Genomic DNA, 26,680 nt, shown 5'->3' with positions numbered 1-26,680 from the left:
TGGATCCACAAACCTTTGCTGCTCCTGCAAATGATGGTTCCAAACACCTTGTAATAAATCAAAAAACTTTATTTTGAAGATATATTATAAATGTACAGCACACACAACATCAGTGTCTGGGGTTATGTGTGAGCAGGTTTAAAGCCACAGCATTCATTCCAGCCCCGGCCGTGGCTTCCACATCTCCACACAAAACAATTCCAGGCTGAACAGGTCTGGCTTTGCCAACACCTCCCTGACTCCCAGGAATATATTTCAGAACAGCAACTGCTTAAAACGATCACAAATTAGCAGCATTCCTTGCTTTTGGCCTGGAGGATTTCTGCAGGGAGCAAATCCTGCTGGTTTTCCTGCTCAGGGAGAGGTCAGCGACCCACGCGAGCGTGGCCAGAATGAATCCCGAATTCCACAGGCTCGGGGATGTCTGCCCTAGTTTAAGCTTCAGAAAAGTAATGTTACACCTTAGGAAGAGCTGTGCATGCCACACGCCGGCATCAGAGCCAGATCAAAGTTATCCTATGCGGTACCTAATTGCTGGATACACAGGTGAAATGAGAAAATGTGAAGTCAGTACCTTGCAGTGTAATTTTACTGGTGCTGCCTCGTGGGAAGTGCTGGGTAGCAAATCACATTCGTGTACAGTTCATTAAGCCATGATAAAAATATGCAAATTAAAAATCTCTACAGGCCTCTGTTACCTGCTGCAACAGAGATTTGGGTTTGTGGGGCTTCGTTTAAAACGTGATCCAATTTCCTCCCTCTCCCCAGAGCTCGATATAAAACTATACCCAAATTCAGTAAGAATTTAATGCATTTACATTTACTGAAGTTCACGTGCTGCAAACAGGATCTGCATTGAAGATCTTCAAATCTAGGGCAAGAGGTCCTTAAAAAAACCCTTTTGCTACACTGGATGTGGGGATGGAGGTGAGAACCACCATGAGAACATTCACGTGGATGTAACACCCCGTGCAGGGAGGTGGGGATTGCCCCCCACTGCCCTGCCACAGCCAGCACAAATCCTTCCAAGGAGGAGCTGTCCCAGAGAGGGGGATCCAGGCAGGATCTCCAGCCCCAAAGCTCCAGGACTCTCAGCTGGATGGAAATACCAGCTGGAAGCGCTGCTGTTCAGCTGGTTAATAAAAATGGTATTTATTATTAAAAGTAGAAAACCAGGATGGTTCCTTTGGATGAAACACTGGCTGTCCTGTGCACAAGCCTTTGGGAAAACTGCCACTGGAGCAGAGCTCCCAGCAACCTGTGCCCCTTCCACAGGCAATGTTTGCTGACAGTGTCGCTATACATTCGTTTGGTGCGATGCTCGTTTTGGTGTGAACGCCTAAAAAAAAGTTAATTGTAACAGTCCTAACTAAAAAGGATTTTAATAACCACTAAAGAGTAGCTTGGATATGAAAATCAATCCTTGAAATGCAAGTTTGGTTTCAGGAGAGGAGGAAAGAAAGGGTGGGGGTCAAGGTTTGGGTCAGCTCTGTGACAGGGGCTGCCAAGAAGCAGCCACGAGCTGGAGGCCTTGGAACTCGTGCAGGAGAGAACCTCACACCTTCCCAGAGCAGGAATGCCCTGGTGGCTGCTTTGGGAACTCTGCACGTCAATTTTGCAGCTGCATGGAGAACACAAACGTCCTTGCAATGGTGCAGAGCCCAGCAGGGTGACCCCGTGTGACCATTCCCATGGAGGGATGCAGCAATCCTAAAGGAAGACTCGTGTCCCTGCTCACCAGGAGAGGAGGAAAGGCAGATTCTTTGGGCTGCTTCAGCAGGAGGGGTTACACTAGCTCAGCCTCACAGGTCAGGACAATCAAGGTCCAAGCTGTAAAGTAGCCACTGGCCTATTTTCCAAATACATCCCTGTAAATACATCCCCCTAAAAAGAGAGTATAAATACGAAGCCCTGAGAACAAACTTCCACATAGTACATTGCCATTAAAAATATCAGTGTTTTGGTGACACAATTATAAGTTAGATATATTTCAATGAATAGCTGGCTACTTGCAAGAAGCCTGCAACATCAAAAGATACAAGACTGTCTGGCTACCAATGGGGCAAAGAGCAGGAACTGTAAGAATCACACTCTTAGTCACCCACCACCCCATCCCTTTCCTGCTCCAGCTCCCAGGCTTCCAAATATTCCCTTGACCACGTTAAGAGAAAATTAACTCTGACATGTCTGTGCTAGCTGGAACTTGAACACCCGAGGTGCAAGTACAGGACCCGAGCCTGTAAATCCTCAGTGCTGGGAGCAGTTCTTCCTCACAAAACCTGCTGGTTTTATTTAACAAAAATCTTTGCTGTGTGTTCAGGGATCTCTCACTGGCCCTCAGGGCAGATCCCCCCAGTCCTGCACCCAGGGGCAGCACAGTTCCTCACCAGGCAAAGCCACACACATTCCTTGTGCCCCATGGCTGCACGTTCCAGCTCTAGACTGGTGACATCTCAGCTTCTGCAGGTTTTCCAAAAACTGGGCCAATCTGTGCCTTTCCAAGCACAGCAATCCCAGCCCTGGGGTGATGGGACACAGCCCCTGGTGTAATTCACACCCCAGCACCACTGATGTGTGGTTTAACTCCTTCAACCTCAGGGGAGTTTTTGCTTTAAATCAACTCCTGTGCCTTGCTGCAAACACCACACCTCCTAAATTCTGGTCTCCTTTGGTTTTTGGTCACTGCAAATTTCAGCTCTCACAAGCCAAGCAGGGTCTGTTAAAAGCATCCCAAACAACCAAACAACACTTCAGCTTTGGAAGTGTTGAGCTCTGGAATAACAAAATCCAGAAATAACCACATCTTCTCAAGCCACCCAGCACCCTAAAATGCAAAATTCCTTTATCCCTAGGGTCTCCCAACTGCTGCTCCTGAACCTGGGCGTTGTCACCTTCTATCAGATAAGGAGAACCTGTTTTCCTGATGCTTTTCCCCACATTTTAGAAGCAGCTCAGTGGCACTGAGGGGTGCTGCCATTCCAAGGGAGGCAGCACTTTCACCCCTCAGTCCAACCATGGACTCCTGAAATCAAACCCAGCATTTCCCAAGCCTTTACAATCTTCAAGGGCCACAACTTCACCAAAGGATCTGTTTGCTAAGTCTGAACCTCTCCTTATCCATTCAGAAGCCAAAAACCTCCCACCAAACTACAGGGCAGTTTTTCCCAACTCTGCCTTCTAAAAACACTCATTAAAAGGAATATTAACCCTAATCCTGACTGTAGAGAAGGACATTTCTCTCTAACATTAAGAGCTTCAAGTAAAAGAGTCTTCTGGTATTATTACAGGCAAAAAGCTTCAGGAATAAGCAAAAAAAAAAAAATTAAACAATCAAAACCTTTCATAAGACCACAATATTCAGTCACAGCTATTCATGAGCAGCTGTGCTGAGCTCACTGGGGTGCAGGATCAGGCTCCTGGCTTCAGTTACAGGACAAGGTTATAATTTCATGTCAGTCTATTCTTAGCAAGAGCCCACAAAAATGGTTTTACTGTCCAATTTGAACAGAAGAAACATCTCTATAAAGCTTGGAATTTCTAAATGTAGAAGTAAATATTTCAGCAGTCATCAACTGTAAAGCTTAATATGAAATTACAAAATTAAAAAAAAATAAAAGAATCCTGGGATAGTAAGACAAGATAAAATCTCAGGCTGTTTTGATTTCCCCACCCTTCATATTAATTATGAGAAATTGGCAACTTCAGTGCCTCAGCTGCATGACAGCACAGAGCAGATGCCAAGTTCAGGCCAAAACTTGTTGTAGGGTTTCGGGTTGCATCTTGCTGCATTTTTGTTTAAAAAAACCCCAACTGCACATAAATCCCTCCCACACCTCAGAGGTGACCTGCAGAGCTGCTCAGGATCCCCTTTCTCACAGGACACCTTTGTGCTGTTTAAGCACAGGGTCTCCACCTGCTTTCTCTGCAAGATTTGCCTCTTCTGCCTTTCCTGCAGGGCTGTGAAGCACAAGGCATGGCAGGGATGATGACAGATGTCAATCATGTTGCACTGAGTTGAAAATAAACCCCATTTTTTTTAGCAGACTGCTAAAAAAGTAACACCTGCAGAGCCCAGGCATAAACACCAGCTGGATATTCACAGTGAGTTCTGTTCTTAATAGCTCAGAATTCCTCCCTGAAATCTCAAGTCAGCCTTCTGGCAAAATAGGAAAGACCCAGCCTGACATTCTTAGTATGACCATGGTAAAAATAAGTATAAAGAAAAACCCACTTCTAACTCAAAGATAGCAATTTCAAGCGTGCTTTAAATACCTTAAACAAGATAAAAACCTGTGTGGTTCTGCTGCTTTACAGAACCCCAGCAAACCCCCCCCATGCAATTCAGCTGCTTTTGTTTTTGTAAACAGAATAAAACCCCCACAAGCCCCCTGCCAAAACTGTGCACAAAAAAATGGGAGAAAAAACCACTATGTGAACATATCTTTCCTTGCAATGGGATATGGCAGAGTGTGAGCTTAGGAATTGCAGCCACTTGGGAATCCAAGTCTTGATGTGGTGAATTCTGTGGTGAAAGAGATCCTGCACCTTTCTGGTACCTGACAGAGAATCTCCTGCAAGTACAACCCCAGTGGGACTGCAACAACACTAACGCAGCAAATAAATAGGAAAAAGTAATGCTATTTATTAGAATTCCATCTCTGAATGATTCTGCTTAAATTAGAATGCCAGATAAACAAGCTCAGATAGAAATGTGCTTGCTCTCCCAAGATTTGGGCTTTTAAAAAACATTTCCTAAGAATCAATTTTTTTTTTTTTTAAAAAGCAGTTTTGCAATTTGATAAGAGCTATAAATTAATACTGTATGGAGATGATTAATATCCTATGCTAGTGGTCAGTGACCTTTTGTAAACACCAGCCAGATCCTAACAAAACTGGCCAGAAAACCGTCACAGGCCTTTTGAACGAGCAATATTTCTTTCCAACAATCAGATTCTTAAGTGTTTTCACAAAACCTTTTTCCTATTTTTTTTTTAATATATATACTTTATTTTAAACCTAATACCTGAAAACATAAACATATCCTCAAACCTCTTCCACTAACACTAAATCCACAAGGCAACTCACTCCTGTTGGCTGTAACTACGAAAGCTCTCGTGCGAGAGACCCCTCCAGCCAGGATCTCCCCCTTCCCTCCCTTCCCTCCACCCCTTCCCAACCATCCAGGCAGCCTCCTGTGGAGGTGGAGGGCAGTGAGGGGCAGGGGGAGGTGGCACAGTGCTCTGGCAGCTCCCTCTACGTGCGATTCAGTGTCTGGAAGATTCGGGAGATCTGTAACATCACCGGCCCCGTTTCGGGATCGTTCATCCACTGAGTGCTGTTCAAGGGGTTTTCAAGCATATCCTCGAAGGCTGCCAAGAAACAGGGATTGCAACAGTTAGTCCCTCAATGTCTGGGAGGTTTCAACAGCAGGACAGTGACAAACAGCCACAGCTCAAAGGCAGTGCCCAGAAATGGTGGGGATACACGTTGGGCATTCCCAAGGGTCCCCAGCCTGGGATGATGCTCCAGGTTTTTGCTTTCCTCCCTTCTCAGCACTGAACTCACTGCACACAGTGATTAAATACTCAGCCCACAAAACCTCAAGGGCATGAGGCTGAAAAGGTAAAGCCTTAACAAATGTGTCATGGATCATGCCATGAAACTGATCCCTTCTGAACACTCTCCTGGAGCTCCACTCCTCTGACCAAAGCTTTTCCCACATCCCAGCCTGGATTTCTTGCACCAATATCCTTTTCCTCCCTGGTACTTAACCAAGACAGTTCATGGAAAGCACAGTGACCCCTTGCCTGTTCCCTGTGCTAAGTGGTCCAAATATTTAATAATCTGTCTTTACAATAAGCTTTGCTGTTTGTTTGCCTTTCTGTTGTTTTCTTTGACTGTTTCTGGTTTTGACTCTTCTACTCATGCTGAAGGAACCAGGCAGCCACTGCAAGAGCTGAGCTGCGAATCTGGCAGAGGAATGGGCCTGGCACTGATTTAAGCCCTTTGACAGCCACTGAGCTGGGCTCCTGGATATTTGGAGCCAGTCATCACAGAATGGGACAAAAGAAGCAGCTGCACAGTCACCAAAATGTCAGTGTTGTAAGAGCCTGGCCCAAGGTCAGGATTAATTTTCCCAGGAGTGTCAGTGCACAAAGCTCAAGTGCCATTTGTAGGAGCTGGAAGTGCCCAGCACCTCTTACAGTCTCCTCATTAATACCTTGCTCAAGGTCATGCAACTTGCCTCCAGGAAAGCCCAAAATAAAATCCAGATCTCCCCTTTCAGCACTTGAACTATTTTCTTTTACACAGACTCACAAGCTTCAAACTGAAGATTTATCGATATTCTGTAAGGAGCTCATTAAATGCAAACCCTCATTACTAAAACCTGTGACATAAGCAATTTGCAGATGTATCATTAGGAATATATTCTCTGATGTTCATCCAAGCTCCATGAGCTCCTATAATGGCATTTCATTTTCTATTTATATTCTGAGCTGCAGTGTGGAACCCCTGTTGGAAATGAACAGACCATTTGTTCAGAAATCAAGAGTGGGAAGGTTCTGCTCTTGAATTATTTAAAGGCTTGCAAACTCTCCTAATTACATTTAAAGTAGTATTTTTAAAGGCTCTCTTGAATGAGCTGTGCACATAGCCTTTATTTAAAAGCATTGCTTCAAATAAGTTTTGAAGCCAAAGATTAAATGCAAAACTTTTTAATATCTCCATGACAGAGCCAGTGTTGTCAGAGAGAGCAATTCCTCAGGGATTTGAGGCTCTGTCAGTCTCCTCAGCTGGGCACACACTGTGCCCACAGCCTTTCTGACCCTGAGCACACAGACTTTACCACAGAGCTCAAACTCAAGCAAGGGGAAGGGTGTTTTCCCATTTTATCTCCATTTTCATAGGCACAGCCTTAGCTCAACCTTCTTGTTTGAATATTTTTCCACAAGTTCCCTTCTGTCCCAGTGACCAGGCCTCACACACAGGGAGCTGCACAGCTGGAGACAGCCTTGTTTTTTCTGTGAAATAACCAGAGTTCTAGACAGACATTCCTGATTTTTCCCCTCGTGGGCAGAGGGAGCACACAAAAGGTCTCCTAAATCCACAAAACATTGCAGCCAGCAGCTATTCAAGTTCTGAGTTCAGCAAATGTAATCCTGGGGAATCACAACCATTCCTGGGACAGCCCCAAGGCCTGCCCTGGGCTCAGCTGAGCTGCAGGGTGAAGCAAACAAACAGCAGAGTTGCTGCAAGTGAGCAACAGGCTCCAGAGCTGCCCCTATCCCCCAAAGGGAGCTGTCATCATCACCTCTGCTTGGATTTCCTGGAAAATCCAGCAGGAACTCACACAGGACTTACCTAGTAGAGTTTTAGGGTTGGTGAGCCCTAATTGTACCACTGGGTTTTCTAAGATGGCTTGGAAGAGAGGGCTGTTGGTGTCAATGCCCTTGTCTAAGTCCTCTGGAGAAGGTTTTCTGTCTCCCAGCAGCCACTCACACTGAAAGAAATCAGCAGGCACATCAGATTTCATTAGAACCAAAGTGTCTCTACTCAAAAGTTTTGCTAATGTGGCATTTTAAAAATACTTTTCCCTGTACATTTCTTTTCACACATTCATTTGTACCATCCAAGCCAATATCCTCTCTCCAACAGCAGCCAGCACTGGATACTGAAGAGAGGCTTCCCTGGCTGTCAGTGTGTCCACAAAATTTACCTTCATATATAGCAGGGGACTAATCCATCTTGGAAAAACTTCCTGTTTTCTGATTCCAGAAACTGTGGAAGCATTGCTGCCAAATGGTAATTTACACACTTGCATGGCTGAATCTATCCTGGATCATTGATTCCTGTCCTAAACCAGTTATTCTTGGGAATACCTTCTCCTTCCCCATGACAGCACAATCTCAGACTGTGGTGAGGGAGTTTCTCAAAAGCTTTTTGACAACCCAGCCTCAGCCTGACAGACCCTGAGCTCCTCTGAGGAGTCCAGACCCTTTGCAATCATTCCAGTTGTGTATCCAGTTTCAAGGAGGCACAGAATTTGTGCTCCTGAATCTTCAGCAGGAGTTGACTTTCTGACAGATCAAAACATGATCCAGTTCAAGGAGGAGAAGCATCAGTGGGACAGGCCCTTGGAGCAGGAAGGATGTTGTACTCACAGCTGCATTTTGCTGGTTGTTGTTCACTCTGAGTGCATCCACCACTTCCTTTTCATCAAATCCCATCTCCATCAGGGCAATGACAGCCTAGAGCAGAACCCCACAGCTTAATAAATCTTACATTTAGATCAGAAATGAGAGCAATAATATCCCTTCACCTTCTGTGCACAGCTTTACGTGAGGTAAAACCCCCTCATTATTTCCACATGCAGAGCACTCAGTAATTTCATTAACAAAGTTTTCAAATATTCTATATCAAAAGTGTCTTTATTATGGAAGAAGAAAAAAATCTTAGGAGTGAAGGTAGTTCCTACCCTCAACACTGGAAGCTGAATGCAAGGCAAAGAGCAAGTGTACCTGGGGTAGAAAAGAGAAGGAAAATGAGGAAAAACCCTCATTTTGGAGCTCCTCTCCTGTCACAAGGCTCTTGTTCACACCTCACTGACAGATCAGCCTTGATGTGCATTTGTGCTTCTATTCACCCCATTTAATTTCACTTCCCAGATGTGTTACACTGCTGGTGAGTGTGAAGTATTCAGAGAAACACACCCAGGTAATGGCACCAGAATGTTTCATTGTTCAGAAACTGCACCCAGGCCATCAAACACATCTGCAGCTCTTAACCCAAATGTCATAACAGCCAGTTGTAAACCCAAGGTGCCAGATGTCACAGAGCCCCTCCTGGTGTGCTCCCAGTGGGAGAAAAACACATTCCCACTGCAGGTAATGCTGTGTTCTGAAGAAAGGGCAACTTCTGTCCTTGCTGCAAGACTTCAATCTGCTGGTGGTGCTTTGTCTTGTTCCCTAAAACAAGAATGTCCCTCTGTCCTTTCCACAGAATCATGGAATGGTTTGGATTGGAAGGGACCTTAGAGAACATCCAGTCTCAACTCCCTGCCAGGAGCAGGGACACTTTGCACGACCCCAGGGTTTTCTGACCCCATCCAGCCTTTTCTAGAGCCAAAGGATCTACTCCTGTCCTGCCAGCCTTCCTTCCCAGGCTGCAGTGAAAACAGCAATGCCAGGGGTCTGGAGCTCATGTCAGTCCCCTCAGAGAGTTGCTAGGTGCAGAAGTAACAGTGTCTGTCATGTAGATCCTGCTATCCCTGAGGCAAAATCCCTGAATTTAAACACTCCCACTGAAATACTGCAAGGCCAGCACAACACCCATCTACCCAGAGGGCCCATTTCATTTATGAACTAAACATTTGGATTTTATGTTGCCCACGAAATCCCCGCCAATCCCCCGAGCCCCACAGGGGATAGCAGCACCCACCCGCGGGTCTGGACGGAATTCTCTTTTCCTCCGGATCTTCTTGAAGATTTCCGTCAGCTCATCCTTGGCCTCCTCCCCGCCCTCCTCCGAGCTGGGACCCGCAGCTGCCTCAGCAGAGGAGGCAGCACCTTCAGCTGGGGCTTCTGCAGGAGCAGAACCTGGCAGAGGAGCATCCACAGAAGGGTCATCAGCGTGTTCTATCAACCACTCCATGGCCTGGGTGACGGACATGCTGGAAAACACGGGAACAGTGATGAGGAACGCTCTGCATGTGGCAGCCACGCTCCACGTGCACTCATTTATTCCCATGCTGGATGCACCTGCAGGTTAATTAGCACCTGAAAGCTCATAAAGAAAGTTTTGGAGGAAATAAAACACTTCAGTTCTCTGGGCATCCGCAATCATCTCTGAATCTGGGAAAAGAGGCTCCAAGTCCAGCTTGGACCTGCAACTCAGATTTTGAAAGGCATTTCTGAGGGGGTCACCTCACTCTCTGCAGCACCTGCTGTGCTCCCCAAAGAAGCACTGGCTGTTTGCAGCTGTGGACAGAACTGCCAACAAAGCACATTCCAAATTTGCACTGGAGCCACATCTCAGGTGCCAAGGGCTCTGCTCCTCAGGGACAGGGGAGTAGAACACCACGTGTGGCACCATCTCTTGCTGTGCAGTGTCACTGCCCCAGCTAAGGCATCCTCAGAGCTCCAAAACACCCCTCCTCAACAGGAAGAAAAGAAAAAGCCAAGATAACAATAGTGCAAGGAATGTGTAATTGCATTTGACAGGAATTATTGCCTATTCATGGAAGGAAGGGAAAGCCTTTGCCTATTTGGCTTTTCTGTTACAGCATGAAAGCAGCAGGACAGCAGGGGAGAAAGTCTTCCTGAGATACTGGAAAAGCATGACTGGATTATGTTGTGGACTCTATCACCAAAATTTTTCAAGAATGGCCTAACAAACCCCCCTGAGGAGTGAAGCAGTCAGCTGCCTGTTCTTGGGGCATAAGAAGAACTACATAACCTCCTACTTTACTGCAGTTGCTCTCTGGACTTCACAATACTCTTGGAATTTTTTAAAGATCAGCACAAAGTATATTTCTACAGTGTGGAAGGGCAAAGTTTGCCCTTTCCTCTGTAAAATGTGACTTTGATACTTGGAAACAGTGCCAGCCTGGCAGCCCTGTGACCCCCAGACCTTGCAGAGCACATCCAGCCCTGATCCCCCTTCCCTGTGCCACCTGCGCTGTGCCTGAGGCAGCACTTCTCGGAGTTCAGGCTTTCTCCAACCTCCACTGAGGTGACCCATATAAGGAGACCAAAAAAATGCAAATGTGTGTTAAAGCAGGTGTGGGTTAAAGTGCCAGGCAGTGCTGGACACTCACTGGTTCAGCCTGAGGGCTTTGACAGCTCTGCTCTCTGGGAAGCCCATCTCGGTGAGCTGGCGCAGCGCGATCTCGTCCACCCTGTCCTCCTCATCCTCATCCAGCATGGCTGCACACACACAAACAAAACAGAGCTCAGATTCATTCCAGCCTCACATAAACCCCTGTGTCAATGGAAAGGCATGTGTTAAGTTCAAGCCCCATTCTCTCTCCCATCCCTGCTTTTGTTTCTGCTCCCAGTTTGCCACCTCATCATGTAATTTGCTGCACTCAGCTCGCTCCGGCTCAGATTGTTTCTTTCAGGACAAAGACTTTGTCCAGATGTGTTCAAGATATCTAACAAAAGGCCACTAACTCTCATATGACTGTGGGATTTCCACACAATTAAATATCTGAGATTCACTGAAGATCTATTAAGCATTTCTCTACAAATTAAGTTGGATCTGGCTGTAGCAGATCTCAAGGATGAGCATTTCCTGCCAACTCGATCAACAGCCACCATTTCTCCTCATTTTACTACATCCTTGTGAATTTTCAACTATTCTTTACCATCACTACTAACAATTTTTAAATGGAACTTCTCACCCATCCCAAAGGGACCTGTTATATCTATGATTTTTATCCACAAGGTGAAACTTTTGCCACAAAGTTTTCAGCAGCTTTGCTGCCACATCAGTGTCTGAACTTCACTCTGAGCCCATTGCTATGCTCCAAAAACAAATTCCCAAGATTGAGCCAACAACTCTAAAGATATGTTCATACCATTTGCCTTCTTAAATAGTTCAACTGCATCGGGGTTCAGTGCTAGCAATTTCTGTGCAACTTCTATGAGAGACACTAAAATCTTCCGGAGTTCTGTCTGGAACTGCAAGAAAGGAAACTGTCAAAGCATTTAGACAGGAAGTTACCAGCCACCAGTGAATCTTAATGTATCTATTGTTAGTAACACAGCAGCAGCCTGGCCCTCTCTACACGAAGTTGCTTTATTAGGGCTTTATTTTCATTGTTTAGTCTCTCAGGAGGTCTGGGACCTTCCTGTGAAGTGTTACATGGAAGCAAAAGCTCCTGGGCAGAAAGGTCCTTTTATTTCTACCACACCCCATGGGCAGTGGTCAAGGAAGGGAAATAAACCACAGGAAACCCTGAATTATTTAAGACTGAAGAAATAACACCCCATAACTTCACATATTCCAGATTTTGAACATGCTCTGAGGCTTTTTCCAGGCACAAACAAAACTTTTAAAATCATAATTTACGACGGTATTTTATTACCACGTGTCTAACCCTTAAGCTATTTAATACACATTACAGACATCTAAATTTCTCTTCTAGAAGAAAAGAGAACTATATTAAAAATATTAATAAATAAAAAGCAAGCAGCCTGTTTGGCTGTGGGTGCAGTACTTACATCCCTCATGTTGTGGTGGGTCACGCTGCGGTCCGCGCTGCGGGCGGGCAGGTTGGCAGTGGCTTTGAGGATGGCATCCTTGTCAGGAGCCTTCTGCTCCTGCTTCCTCTGCAGGGAAGGGAACAGGAGCAGCTTTCATAACCCATTAGGCACAGCACAGAGTTTCATGTTCCTCCCCAAGACACCAAGCAGTGCTCTGTCACTTGTGATGCCATGGATTAACAGCTCCAGTGTCATCCTGCAATTACAGAGCTCAGCTGGGCCCGTTGGGCTGCCCCACTTTCAGTCCTTACACCTAAACATGCAGGGAAATTCCAGCACTAAGAGGGACAGTGATGTATCCCAGACAACTTGGAGGCCTCTGAGTTTATGTGATACATCAACGTGCACCAACACCATCCTGACCCTCAGGAACAACTCCAGTAAAACAAAATAAAACAGTCAAGGGCAACATTCCAGCTCCAGAGGCTGGTTAGAGGGTGGCAGAAGGCAACCTGACAGCAAGCCAACATATTTCTTTGTGTTTTTATAACAAACTAAGGCACTTGCTGAGCTGTATTTTAGTTATTAGACATTTGTTCAAAGATCAAATCTGTAACATTTTCACAGAGTGTATCTGTGTGTCTTATTTTAGGGCAAATGTTCTCAGAATGACATTAAAAATGCAAAATCAGCTTCCTTTAAGTTTGGAAGAAACAAAAAGCAGTTCCTGTAGAATTGAACTGGCAGCATCTCCCTCTCTAAGGTGAGCACATCACAGTAACCCTTGCCCACATCTTCAATAAAGCAGTTATTTTAAAGTGTTGCAGACTCACTTTCTCCTCTGCAACCACATCTGACATCTTGGGGAGCAGCGTCGGCGCGCGCTTCTTGACCAGCAGCAACACATCTGTGAGAGAGAGAAGGGCACTGCCACAGGTTAGAGAGTCTGGACAGCAGCTCTGCAAGATACCCCTCAAATTCAACTGTTCCTGGAGATGAATTCTGTGTTAGTTCCATTTATTTAGCTTCCTATGTCAAAGCAGAGAGAAAATCTTAAAAACGTTTGGAATGTGCCAGGTGAAACCCAAGCTCCTCCTTCCAGACCGATAAAATTCAAACCCAGACAATCTCACCTCTGTCCTGAATGTTCTCCTCCAACACTGTTTTTGTGTCTGTCAGCACCTTCTCAGAAGTAGCATGGATCAGCTTGTGATGTGTCACAGTTTTGGGATCCTCCAAGCTCCCAGGAAGACACTGCAGGAGACAACAAACACGGCAGATCAGAGGACAGAAAGGAGGCTCCTCATGCACTTGGCACTCAGGATCCTCCACATACAAACTCTGCATCATTTCCTGGCTTCTCAAGAGCTTAAGCCAGAGGTCAGTGCACATAAAGCATTTTATTGAAGAAAAGGTTTGATTTGTGCCTGTGTGGGTGGATTTGTGCTTTCTCAGGACATCTCTCTCACACTAAACTCTGGAAGTGCTGGAGATCTGGAGCAAAGCAAGGATGCTCCAGGACCCACTGCCACGTTAATTCTGATCACTGAGGTCCCTCAGAAACTGGATTCACACAGTAAAAATGCAAATCTACCAAAGGCAGCAGTGTTTTACAGGAGGGAAGGCTGGAATGATGCATGTCCTCATTTGGAGTGTCCAAACAGGACAGACTCCCTGCCTCACCTCATAATTACTATTTACTCTCTGAGTAAACAAGGCACTGCCAACAGTGGTTTTGGTTTCTCTGACCTTAAGCTGGGCAGTTTCTGCACCTTGTTTCAAGCTGAATTCAAGAGATTTGGCTGCTGGAGCCCTAACCTGGGTTCCTGCTGAAAGGGCTGAACTGAAGTTCCATTCACAGCTCTTCCTCCCAACCATAAATAATCAGAATACAATGGATTTTTTTTTTTTGGTGCTCATTCCCTTATTGCAATTCTGAATTGCATGTCAATTAATTCACCAGGAAATCAGTTCAAATCCTAAAAAAAGAGTGCTCACACAGGCCTTGAGCTGCCTCCTCCTCACACCAGAGTGGCTCCAGATGCACAGTGAAAGATTTCCATCAGTGCATCTAGAGGCTTCCAATTTGTTTGAGTGCAAAAAAGGGAGCAAACTGCTTGCAATTCCAGAAAGGCAAGATTAGAAATAACAACCTGAAATTGCTGCTGCTGTTCTCACCACAAAACAGGACACTCCATACTGACCTTGCCTGCTCTGCCCACAGCAAACAGCTTTTAATGCCACTTCCAAAGGTTTCTACCAAGCCACTTCCACCGTGTCTGCAGGAGAGAGTGTCCACCCCTCGTGCAACAGAGCCATTCCCAGAAATCCCACTGAAAATCCCTAATTTTGGTGCTGCTCATCACCAGCCTCCTGCAAAGGAGCCTTTTTGTCCATCACCACCTTTCCTGCTGCCTGCAGCTGATGGAAACTCAGCTCCCTCATGGTTTTCCAAACAAAACACTCCTGTTCCCAGCACAGCCTCCAGCCCCTCACCTGAACCTCTGATGCCTCCCTGAGATTGAGCTGAGAAAATCTGAGTGCTGCTTTGTCTAACAGGAGCTTCCCAGGGAGCCTCCAGCCCAAAAAGTGCTGAACCAGGGCCAAAGAACACATTAACAGCTGGGAGCAGCTCCTGTAATGGAGCTGATAAAGGGGCCCAAAATGCCTGGGGACATCAGTGGAACATCTCTGCAAAGCAGCTCAGAATATTCCTGGTACAGATCCTGAGCTAAGAGGAGCTGAGAAGGGCAGCTGGGAGCTGGTCTGGGGTGGACACACAGTGTGGGGATAATCACATAATAAATGTGAGCAGTAATTAATCATAAAACTAATCAGGTGAAGGTTTAAGCAAAAAAAAACCCCAAAGTTCTGAGGCCACCAATTCTTATTTCCTGTTCTTCCAACCATTTTAGTGACAACTGCAGAGAATAACAGGGCAGACATGGGCACCACAGACACCAAAGAGGCTGCTGAGTGAAACACCTGGCTTATCTTCACACTTTAAATGCCCTGGAAACAGAAAAACCACCTGACCAGCAGTGCCTTTACTCACTCTCACCTTTTCTTTTTAATTCTGGAGTTCCCAGCAGGCTGCTCTGCCTGGCAGGGCACAAACATTTGTCACAGGTGCCTGAGCAACTGCTGAAATCCTGAGCCCTGGTGATGCCAAACAGCTCTTGCAAAGCTTGGAATCCTGGTAAACCACAAGGCTTTGTTTGTTTTAAAATACAAAAGAAACCAAAAACTCTTTTTTTGGTTTGCTTTTAATAACAGAAATATTTGAAAACAGCCCTGACACTCCCTCCTATTAAACTTGGGTGGTTGAAACTATCTGTTTAAACAAATATTACAGGTAAGGGGAAAAACCAGTGGGAGAGGTTTATTTCTTTGTCTAACAAAAGAGCCCAAAACACCAAATTTGGGGGAGATAAAGACATCAAGAGTGGCACTTCAGAGATCAGCCAGCATCTGCAGGTTATGGAGGGAAAAGTGGCCACTTCCCCAGCTGCAACCTGTTACAAATATCTCCCTCTGCTTCCTGAAAGATTCCAAATTTCAGAGACATTCAGGAACAGCCTTTTGGAGGAGCTGGCTGCAGAAATTACCTCAAGGTGTTATCAAGACTGAGCCCATGAGCAGGAGCCATGCTTTCTCCAGGTCTATTTTACCCCATTCACAAAACTATTTATTATCCATCATGGTTATGGAAATCCAGCCCAGGATGGATTCTTGCACAAAGCAGCAGAGATTGAAATCAAATATCACCCTGAGTTATCAAATTGTGCCTACACCTGCTCTCTGTCAGTGTGAAGCCATTCCTGTAAAGCTCCATCCCTCTCTCCCTGTTCTGGAAGGGTTCCTGGGCACCTTTATTTCACCCAGGAAATAAAACATTTAACCCTTCAAAGGGGAGTTAAGTGGTTACAAATTACAGCGTTCTTCTCCTATTGCACAGGTTTTACGTTAAAAAAAACCCCTTTGCATGACTTTAAAGACAAACCCCCCACCATTGAACGTGATTTAGTGAATTAATGACTCACGTTACAGGTGATTTAGCGCTGGCAGAGCTCAGGGCTGCAGCTGCCAGGCCGGGCTGGCCCCGGGCTCCTGGCCACGGTCACCGGTGCCACTGCTGCTGTCACTCAGCAGCACACCGGGCCGGGGCTGAGCCTCCAGCCCGGCCCAGGGGCTGTGGGAGCTCCAGCGGGAGCGGTCTGTGCTCCCCTCCCTGCTCCCACCGCTCTCCGGGCTCCTTCTCCCTTCCCTTCGGCCGCCTCCATGGAGATCTTGTTCAAAGCACAGGGAGAGCGTGAGGAGAGCTTTGATCTCCCCCCAAAAAAAACACCTCAGCTGCACTCAGAGGCAATTTCTCCTCCTCAGTCCCTGCCTTCCTCCTGTGTTCAGACACAAAACAATCCAGGCTGGAGCCCAGCTCCCACAGCACGGCCATCTCCGACACCCCCAAAGTCTGGAACCAAACATTCCCAAGTGATCTCTGCCCAAACCCTCCTCGAGCAACACGCAAAACTCCCCAGAAAGGGGTTTTATTTCCGTACGGAGCAGCTCGGGGGGATGCAGGACACAGGGCTCCGCTCTCCCTGCGCTGATTCCCCTTCTTTTCAAAGCCATTCACGGGGCGTTAGAAAAACCAGTTTTCCTCACGGGACAGTTTCCCTTTCTCCCGGACTGTTAATTCCGGTCGTTCCCTGGCTCCCTGCCGATCTGCAGCCCCAGCCCGGCCGCGTTCCGGGCGCTCCCGGTGGCTCAGCCCGCTCCCGGTCCCGGTCCCGTTCCCGGTCCCGCTCCCGGTCCTTACGTGCTTCAGGCACCGCTCCTTGAGCTTCTCCACCGTGGTGTCCTCGGGCACCTCCTCCAGCCACTCCGCGCCCTCCATGGTGCACACATGGAGCCTCAGCACCTTGCCCGCAAAGATCTTCTCCTCCTGCACGAACATCGCTCCCGCTCCCGGTCCCGCCGCTCCGCCGCCGCCTCAGCAGGCCCCGGGCAGCGCCGCGCGCTCCCGCCCGCCCATGAAGGTGACCCCGCCCGGCCCGGGGGAGCGGGGAGCGCGGCGCTGGCTGTGCCCGGCGCGGCCCTGCCCGGTGTCACCGCCGGTGTCACCGCCTGGGCCCCGCCGTCCCTCCGGGGACACGGCGGCGCTCCCGCCGCGGCCGGAAACGGAAATGCTGGGCGCCGCCGGGGCATGCTGGGAGATGTAGTTCTACCGGGGTGGGCTTCTCCGGAAGTGAGGGCGTAGAACCCCCCCTCCCCTTCACGCCGCTAGGCGGGCAATTGAGGTTTTCAGTCTCTAATAAATCTTTAATAAACCTTCAATGAATTATTAATGACACTTAATGACGTTTAATGACGTTGAAGACCGTTTATCAACGGCTCCTGTGCGCCGCAGTTAACATGGAGCTGCCCCGATGCATTGTGGGATCGCGGTTTGTCCCCGTGTCCCGGTGCGCGCTGGGACTGCGGCGCCGCCCGGTGCATGCCGGGAGTTGTAGTTCCATCCCGCGGGGCCCGGGGGGTCCCTGAGGCGGCCCGGGCAGGGCTGAGGGGTCGCGGACACTCCGGGGACACCGGGAGGCACCGGGGCCATGCTGCTGTCCGAGCAGGGCGGGACGGAGCGGCCGGGGGCAGCGGGTGTTCCCCGGCGGGCCGTTAGAGGGGGCCCGCGGGCCGCGGGTTCCCGGCCCGCTCCCGGTGGGACTCAATGCCGGCCAGCGGGACTGGTTTATTTTTTATATTTTATTATTACAACTGTTACCGTGTCACTCAAACCGTGTTATTTCCTACGCCTCGTGCCCGAGCCGCGCCGATAGCTTGGGTTCGGGTTTCGCAAGCGTTGGGAGAGCAAAGTTATCACGAGTTTAAAGTAAATACTTATTTAAATTAAATCCATAAATTCCCTCCAGGAGTGGCTCTCCTGCTTTAGAGCTGCGGGGCTTGAGAGGGTGGGTTTCTGTCTGAGGCATTGTGAGGCTCTGACAGCCCCAAAACACATCTGTCCCAGCTGTGTGTCACATCTGTCGCACGTGTGTCACATGTGTCCCAGCTGTGTCACATCTGTCCCAGCTGTGTCACATGGGGAATTCTGCAGAGCAGCCCCAGGATCTGTCTGTGCCCGGCAAGAACAACAAAAAATCCCCCTGGAAGGGGCTGGCCGTGCTCGCTCTGCGCCCACTCCTGCTTTAGAGCTGCGGGGCTTGAGAGGGTGGGTTTCTGGCTGAGGCACTGTGAGGCTCTGACAGCCCCAAAACACATCTGTCCCAGCTGTGTGTCACATCTGTCCCAGCTGTGTCACATCTGTCCCAGCTGTGTCACATGTGTCCCAGCTGTGTCACACGGGGAATTCTGCAGAGCAGCCCCAGGATCTGTCTGTGCCCGGCAAGAACAACAAAAATCCCCCTGGAAGGGGCTGGCCGTGCTCGCTCTGCGCTGCCCCTGACGCGCTGTGGGGATTTTAGTGAAATAAACCATCAAAGGGGCTTGAAATAAATAAAAAAAAGGGCACTGGGGTTGGTGGATTTATGAGATGGAGCTGTTCTTGTCCCGAAAATTGGAGGAATCTGTGGTGTGTTCATCCCTGCACTGTCCGTGAGTGGAGTTGGTTGAACAGCAGCTGGAACAGAGATAAATCCTGCTGGAATCAGCCCCAGAGACAATAAAGGCAATAATAAAGTGTCTGTGAGGAGGAGCTGAGAGCTTTGGGGAGCCAGAAGTTGAGCTCGTTGTGAAAAACGCCAATCACTTGTTTTTTGAAATTTTAAAAGTTTAATAGTAGTACTATAATCAGAATAATAAAGTTTGAACAATTGAAATTAGGACAATATAAGACAATAAAAACGAAGTGATACTGACATCTGGGTACCTTTTTCTGGGCAACACGAGCCCGAAAAAGGACCCCGTTTAACAGAGGATTAACCCTTAAAAACAATCGCCTGTTGCATATTCATACAGCTCATACATGATGCATAAATTCCATTCAAACACAGGATTCTGTCTGGTCACTGTCAACTTCTTCCTCTTAATCCTCATGCCGTCCTGTCTGAGCAAGGTGGGAAGAAGTTCGTTTTCTGCTGATAAGGGAGCAATAAATTCCCTTTCTCTGAAAGATTTAGGTGTCCTGTGGTGTCTATCAGGTGCAAGTCCTTTCTTAACCAAATATCTTACATAGCATAGTTTCTATTTTAACATTATGTTATAACCTAAAACGGTATTTAATAGTTAATTTAATACTTAAGAAAATTAATACAGCATAACTTTCTAACATAACACATACAATATTCATTTTAATACTTGAGAAAAGCCAATCACAAAATACACATTTTTCACACCGTGGAGAAGCAGGGTGAATTTGGGGCTGCCAAACGCTGCCACAAGGAGCCCCAGCCCGGGGCTGCCTGTCCCTGGTGTTTGTTTGTCCTTTTTCTGTGCTGGAGCAGAAGCTCCCAAAGCTCCCAAGGGACATTTCCCATCCCGTTTTCCGACGTGCCAAGGAACCCCAGCCCTTCCTGCTGTGCTGAGCTCAGCCTCCAGCCCCAGAGCCCACGAGAGGGAGCAAATTCCTGCTCTGCAAATTCCTCCAGCGGCAGAATAACCCCACGAGTTCCCCCAAAAACGCGGCCCTGGAGCTCCTGGGTGACCCCAAGTCCTTGTGATGCGCTGAGCACGACCTGCCCGACACCAGATCCACCCTGAAAACTTCTCTTTCCCTCTGATTCCTGATGGTTTTGCTGCTTCCAACCTTTCCTTGCCCCGTGGAGGGGAGCTGAAGTCTGGGGCTGGCCCGGGAGGTGCCACTCAGAGCCCTGGATTTGGGGACAAACAGGATAAGGCTTTGCTGGGAGTTGTTTTCAAGCAGCCAGGGAGCAGGGAGTGATGTCCTAGCAGGATCATTCCAGTGCTGTGGAGTTCCTGGGGTGCCCAGGACCCTCCCCAGCCATGAAGGGGCTCTCAGCAGTCGCTGCTGCAGAGGAGAAGCAATATCTGGAGGTGAATCTGGAGCAGAGGCAGGGAAAAATAAAAGAGATTTCTGCTTTCTGGCCACCCCTTGCGCTGAAGCAGCTCTTGCCTAACAGAAGTGGAATACTTCATTTCCGTGCTTTGAATGCAGCTCCAGTGTGCTTGATAAAATGAACCCATAAAATTGCAAATATGAGGCAATTTGACTACTGATGGCTAATGCATCATAAGGGCCCAGGGAATGGGAGCATTTAAAAATACCCCATCGAAACATTGGGCACTGCCTCCCTTGCCTTGCTCTACAGCAGAATAAATAAACAATATGTGTCTATTACACTGGTGTTGTCCAAAGCCAAAAGAATGAGTGCACAGTGTGCTACTTGCTTTTTATGGCTGATCCATTATGCCCAGGGACCAAGGTGGGAATGAGGAAAGGGGGAATCAACAGCTTGGAGGAAAGGCTCCTCTTGTTTCACATCCCCAGGGGAATTATTTTCCATAGATGCATCCAGCAGCAGGATCCTTCCCTGCTCCCCAAACTGGACTCTGCTCCAGTTTTGGGGGGACAGATCCCACAAGCCTCAAACACCCCCTGAGGTGCAGGGGAGCAGCGAGGGAGCAGCTCAGTGTCAGTGTTGATTCCTGCAGGAAACAAAACACCAGGGAGCTGGCAAGGAGCACAGCAAGAGGCTTTTCCCAGGGGTGGATGCCAGGACTAGGGGGAATGAATTCAGACTGGCTGAGAGCAGGGTTAGGTGGGATCTGAGGAGGGAATCCTTGCCTTGAGGGTGGGCAGGCCCTGGCACAGGGTGCCCAATCCCTGGCAGTGCCCAAGGCCAGGCTGGAGCAGCCTGGGACAGTGGGAGGTGTCGGATGGGATCAGTTTTAAAGTCCCTCCCCACCCAAGGAGCACAGGTGTGGGAGCAGGACCTCTGTGCCCTCCTCAATCCCATTCCTGGGCTCGTTTCTTCCCTTGCAAGGGCTCCAAGGAGCTGATTCCAAACCAGGCAGTGCTGGCAGAGTGGGAACATCCAGCTCGGGGGAATCCACGCCAGCAAACCCCGTAATCTCCTCTAAATTGTCTGAGAGTGGGAGGAATAAAAGAGAGTGAAAATTACACACCTTCCCCCCCCACCCCCCCCAGCTTTTCCTGGGCAATCTCAGAATTTATCGAGACAACTCCTGTGGGATGCTCCATCATGTCATCCAAGACTTGTGTATCGACTCTTCTCCTGCTGCTGCCGAGGGAAGAAATATGATAACGGGAGGAATAATGAAGCAGACATGTTTGCTCCAAATCAAACCTGCTCTCTCTTCAGCCGGGAGAAAAGGGTAAAGAACTTCCCCTTCGCGATATTTTTCTCGGTAATGTGTTTTGACAATTTAATTTGGAAGTCATAGAGTAGCGAAGACAAAGTCACCCGGTGGGTGGACATCGGCGAGTTCCGTTGCCTTTGTGATGAATTGGTGATAGTACAGAGATGACAAAACAACACAGGGGGACAAGAAGGAGGCTGGCAGCACTGTCGGCAGCAGGCACAGGATAAATTGAATGCTACACTTCATCCAGGAGCTTCAACATTCCCAGGCATCCCGACGTAATTTATGAATTGCAATTAGCATTTTATTACGGCTCGTGCCCGAGCTGTTCCTATCGCTTGGGTTCAGGTTTTGCAAGAGCTGCAGAGCAAAGTTTCCCTAAGTTTAAAGCACCTGTTTATGGAAATCCAAGTGATAAGTGTGCTCAGGAGCTGGCTTTGCTCTTCTGCAGCCGCAGAGGTGGAGTGTGGGTTTCTCATGGGGAGGTTTTGGGGCTCTGGCAGCACACACCTGCTCTGCTGCTGTTGGACAGGCTGTCCCAGGAATGCTGTGGGATTGCTGTGGGATCAGCAGCCCTGGGGAGCAGCAGGAACAGTCTGTGCCCCACAGCCCCAGTTTGGGGTCTGAGCTCTGCCCCTGCTCCCCAGCGGGCTCTGAGGCTTCTCTGTGCAGCTCTTGCAGAGCCCCATCCTGATCTTTTGGGTCTGATGGCTCCCAGATTTATTTCTCCTTTTCCTGAGATGTGGAAACTTCAACCTCTTCCCCTCTGGTGACTTCTCCAGTCGTCCAGCAGAGGAGCAGCCACTCCTCCTGCTCCCTTTTGCATCCCGGGTGGGAAGCAGAGCCTTTCTGCAAACAGAAAATCACCTTAAAATCCTTTCTGAGAAGGGTGTTTTAGGCTGGAAACTGGGAGATTTTATGGGCAGTAACCACCAAATTTCCAGACCCACAGCACCCCAGGAGGGTGCCCAGTCAGGGTCAGGATCCCTCTGCCCATCCAGCTTTGCCTGCAGCTGCTGTCCCCATGCAGGGACGCAGATCTATTGTACAATTTAACTCTAGAGTCACTCTGAAAGGCCCCTGACTGTGTTCAAAACGACTCTGCAGGCTGTTATAAATATACAAAGCTTTTTGTGGGGATATTCATGAAATTCTATCACCACTTACCCTGGCTGGTAATGGCCTTGTTTATGTATGGGCTCTCTACCTGGCTTTGCAGCCTCTCCAAACACAATTCCATTACAGTGTTTAACTGCTCTATCAGTGTAGTACTTAGCTCTCCCTGCTTCCCAGCACAGCTCCTTAATGGCCAGGGAAGGTATTAGGCACTGCAGTTTGTGAGTATTCAAAAGAAAGTTCAAATCTCACGATTTCTTTATTTTAAAATTCATGGAATTTCTAAGTACCAACTTGTAAGCCATGACCAAACAGTCATTTCTTTCTTAAACAGCTTTTTTTTTTTTTCCCCCCTCCTCTTTCTCCTCCACCAGTTAATGTGATCTCAGCACAGCTCTGCAGATGCCAGTCCCTCCTTGTCCCACTGGAGTGTCCCCAACACCCTCGGGGTCCCCACTGGCTCTTTCCTGCCCAAGAGCAGCCACAGCCCACCCCAAGCAGGGGGACACCGCTCTGAGGGCACAGTGGGGTCACTCTGGGGGTTTGCAGGGGGTGTGGGAGCCAGCTGTGCCCTCCCCAGGAGTGCTGGGGGGAGCAGAGGATTACAATTCAGGAGAATATTTAAATATTTAAATATTTAAAAGGATGTGCAGTACCTGTGTGAGGAGGGCGGCAGGATCAGGCCACTGGTGGTGCTGGGGGCACAGCAGGGCTGGGAATTGTCCCCCAAGTCCTTCCTCAGCAGCAGCTGTGCTGGGGTGGCTCCAGGTGCCACCAAAGCTGCTCCATCACTGCCACCCTTGTAACCCTCCACCCCCAGCCCAGTCCATCAGCCTTCTCTTTTTTGGCACTGCACGGATCCAGTTCCCAAATTCCTCCCCTGAACCGACAAGAAAAACCTTTCACTTTCGTATCAGGAGTCCCAAAATCCCACTTCCCACAGAGAACCACGAATCCCCACCTCCACCAGCCACTGCCCCATCCATCAGCTGCTGCTTAACCTGTGGCTGTCACCGTGGCTCCGGGGTGGCAGGAGGCAGCTGGGAGGATTTTCCCTCTCTCTCCAGCTGATCGAGAGCATTTGCTCCTTCCCTTGTATGTTTTGGCAGAATGTCACAATTTAATTGTTGGAAACAAGAGCAGGAAATATTAGCAGCGCTGGCACAATAGGATTTTAATTTAGCTTCAGGACAGAAATGGGTCTCTAGCAGAGTGCCAGGCTCCAGGATTGCCTGTGAGTACGAGGAGCCTGGAGTTTGCCTAATAGTTTTGCACAACTGGGGTAATTCTGTAGGGATGTGAGGGACTTAATTGGGCTCATGCTTAAACACCCTCGTAATGCGAGGCACACTGCGTGCTCCCAGCATCGTTATTAAACAGCCCATTTCACTTTTTAATGATCATCTTGGATCACTCCAACAGTGATCAGAGAATAATCCCGGACAAATAAACATCTGTCTTCAGAGTTCCCGCAGCTGGGGCTGCTGCTGGGCTCCCAGTGAGGCTGGGACAGAGGGACAGCAGAGCCCCCAGCCCCGAGGGACCCCAAATAATCCCTCCCTGCCCAGGCTGGGGGGCTCACGGGTTGGGGTGGGCTCTCAACAGCACCCCTTGGGCCACCACTGTCTGCTCAGGCAGGAGGGGTCTCCCCTCCCACCCTGACATTGAGGTAAAATATGGGGCACCACTGAATTATTCAGCTGGCGAGAGGGGCTCTCAGGATGGCGTGTTGCTCTTCTGCAGTGTAATTAATAGTCTTTAGATTAAATATGAAACCATTCCTGCTCATTAATAATTCAGCGGCAGCGTGGCGATCTTTGGAGAGCAGCAGCACTTCATATTCCTCTGGAAGGCTTTGGGGGAGGCAGCTGCCCTTTCATCCATCTCAATTACAGCTGCTGGCTGCTCCTTTCCTTCTCCAGTGGGTTTTCCAGGGGTGTGAAACTCTCCTGCCTGCCCGGGGCCGATGCCAGTGCTCTGTGCCCGCCCGGGTGCCAACTTCTGCTGCTTCCCAAGGTGTCCGTGGGCAGTGCCAGGAGGTTTTGGGTTGGATGGAGCTCAAACACAACTTCACCCTCCTCCTCATGGGCCCTGAGCGTGCAGCCACATCCAGAGGGAGGTGGAGGGATGGGAAAGAGCTCCCGGTGGCCGAGGTGCCTGCAGTGACACTCCTGCCATCATTCTGGAGGCCTTGACCATGGCAGAATCACCAGATCCACAAACCCCTGCAATTCCCACTCCCAGCTCCTCAAACCCCTGCAATTCCCAGTCCCATCTCCACAAAACCCTGCAGTTCCCACTCCCATCTCCACAAACCCTGCAATTCCCACTCCCAGCTCCTCAAACCCCTGCAATTCCCACTCCCAGCTCCACAAACCCCTGCAATTCCCACTCCCAGTTCCACAAACCCCTGCAATTCCCACTCCCATCTCCACAAACCCCTGCAATTCCCACTCCCAGCTCCACAAACCCCTGCAATTCCCAGTCCTAACTCCACAAACCCCTGCAATTCCCACTCCCATCTCCACAAACCCCTGCAATTCCCACTCCCATCTCCACAAACCCCTGCAATTCCCACTCCCAGCTCCACAAACCCCTGCAATTCCCACTCCCAGCTCCACAAACCCCTGCAATTCCCACTCCCAGCTCCACAAACCCCTGCAATTCCCACTCCCATCTCCACAAACCCCTGCAATTCCCAGCAAACAGGAGCTGCCCCACCTCTCCTGTACCCCTGCCAGCCCCGGCCGTGCCGCTGTGCTTTCCAGGCAGGATGGGGATGGTGGGTTGTGCTAACGCTGACAACGACCGTAATTTACCTTTACACCGGCACTAAAACCGGAGAAAAAATTCATGTCCTGGGACATCTGTGACACAGTCGCTGCTGAGGGCGGATTTACGGGCGGCCCCAGCAGCTTCCAGCAAGGAAAACACCTCGGGGAGGTGACACAGCCTGGATTGACCCCAGCCGCTCCTGTGGGGACCAAGCCCTGCTCCCCGCTATCCCAGCCCAGTCTGTGGGATGGGGAGGGAGCGAGGGAAGGCAAATCCATGTCCTGGTGCTGCTGCTGGGCTCATTCCCCAGTGCCGGACCCCCCGGGCATCCCCAGCCCTGCTGGAATGCTGCAGGGCAGGCACAAGCAGCAGATGGATGGCTAAATCCCCCTGAAGATGGCACCTGGAGCAGCAGGAATAGTTTTGGGATGCCAGGCTGTGGGGCTGAGCCAGCAGCAGCTCCGGAGGGTCGCTGCTTTTTGCGGAGTGCCGTAATTCCTATTCCCAAACCCCAAACAAATGTTCGACAGCTGCCGCAGGAAAATCTGAAATCAAAGCCGCGGGTGCCGCAGCGGGGAGGGAAGGAGGGCAGGATGAGGCTGATCCCAGCACAGGGCAGGGATTGCAGCCCTGGGCTCGGCCGGCTGAAGGCAGCAGCTCCGGGGGTGCCCAAATGCTGAATGTCACTTGTCCCAAGGAGCCCCGAGCATCCTCCTGGCTGCCGCGACATTTGTGGAGCCCTCCCGGCTCCCCGCGAGCTGCTGCCAGAGGTTAAACGTGTTTGCACACCTGGCTGCCTTTTAAATAGGTTTGATTCCGGTTTGATTCCGATTTGAAACAGGTTTATTTCCGATTTTAAACAGGTTTAATTCCTCCGTGCTGCCGCAGTGCGCGGATGGCTCAGCCCCGGCGGGGCTGGAGATGCCCGGGCACCGGGATGGGTTTGATTCCGATTTGAAACAGGTTTATTTCCGATTTTAAACAGGTTTAAACGTGCTGCCGCAGTGCGCAGATGGCTCAGCCCCGGCGGGGCTGGACATGCCCGGGCTCCGGGATTTGGCCAAAAGGGAGATGCTGCAGCCCCGGGCTGGTTCTGTGGGCCGGGAGGATGTGGGGTCACGGGAGAGGAGCGGCAGCAGGAGGCCAGTGACATTTTAGGGGGTCAAAAAGCCTCCAGAGGGGTGCCGTGGTATGGGGTGTCCTCCCAGGAGGGGTTGGTCCATAAATCCCACTCTGGGGCATGATGGGATCCCCACATCCCGTGGGAGAGTGGCTGGGGTGATGTGGGA

At 49.3% G+C, this 26,680-nt stretch overlaps 1 protein-coding gene across 2 annotated transcripts; it reads right to left on the bottom strand.

Moving 5' to 3' along the window:
- Positions 1-51: 51 nt before the first annotated feature.
- Positions 52-17,387, bottom strand: UBAC1 (UBA domain containing 1). 2 transcript variants are annotated; one of them, XM_041406450.1, is made up of 10 exons: positions 17,026-17,387; positions 13,340-13,460; positions 13,040-13,113; positions 12,225-12,332; positions 11,579-11,696; positions 10,817-10,925; positions 9,439-9,670; positions 8,163-8,249; positions 7,363-7,501; positions 52-5,369 (listed from the first exon to the last, which is right to left on the bottom strand). In XM_041406450.1, exons 1-10 carry the CDS (start codon positions 17,161-17,163, stop codon positions 5,254-5,256), a joined length of 1,242 nt encoding a protein of 413 aa, XP_041262384.1. In that variant the 5' UTR covers positions 17,164-17,387; the 3' UTR covers positions 52-5,253. The 2 variants fall into 2 exon arrangements, with proteins under 2 accessions (XP_041262384.1, XP_041262385.1); XM_041406451.1 differs by having other exon boundaries at positions 11,579-11,681; positions 17,026-17,386.
- Positions 17,388-26,680: the final 9,293 nt, after the last annotated feature.

This window comes from Onychostruthus taczanowskii, unplaced genomic scaffold (assembly GCF_017590055.1).
Source record: "Onychostruthus taczanowskii isolate IOZ18803 unplaced genomic scaffold, ASM1759005v1 scaffold25, whole genome shotgun sequence".
NCBI lineage: Eukaryota > Metazoa > Chordata > Aves > Passeriformes > Passeridae > Onychostruthus > Onychostruthus taczanowskii.
This window is presented reverse-complemented; position numbering and strand designations above follow the sequence as displayed.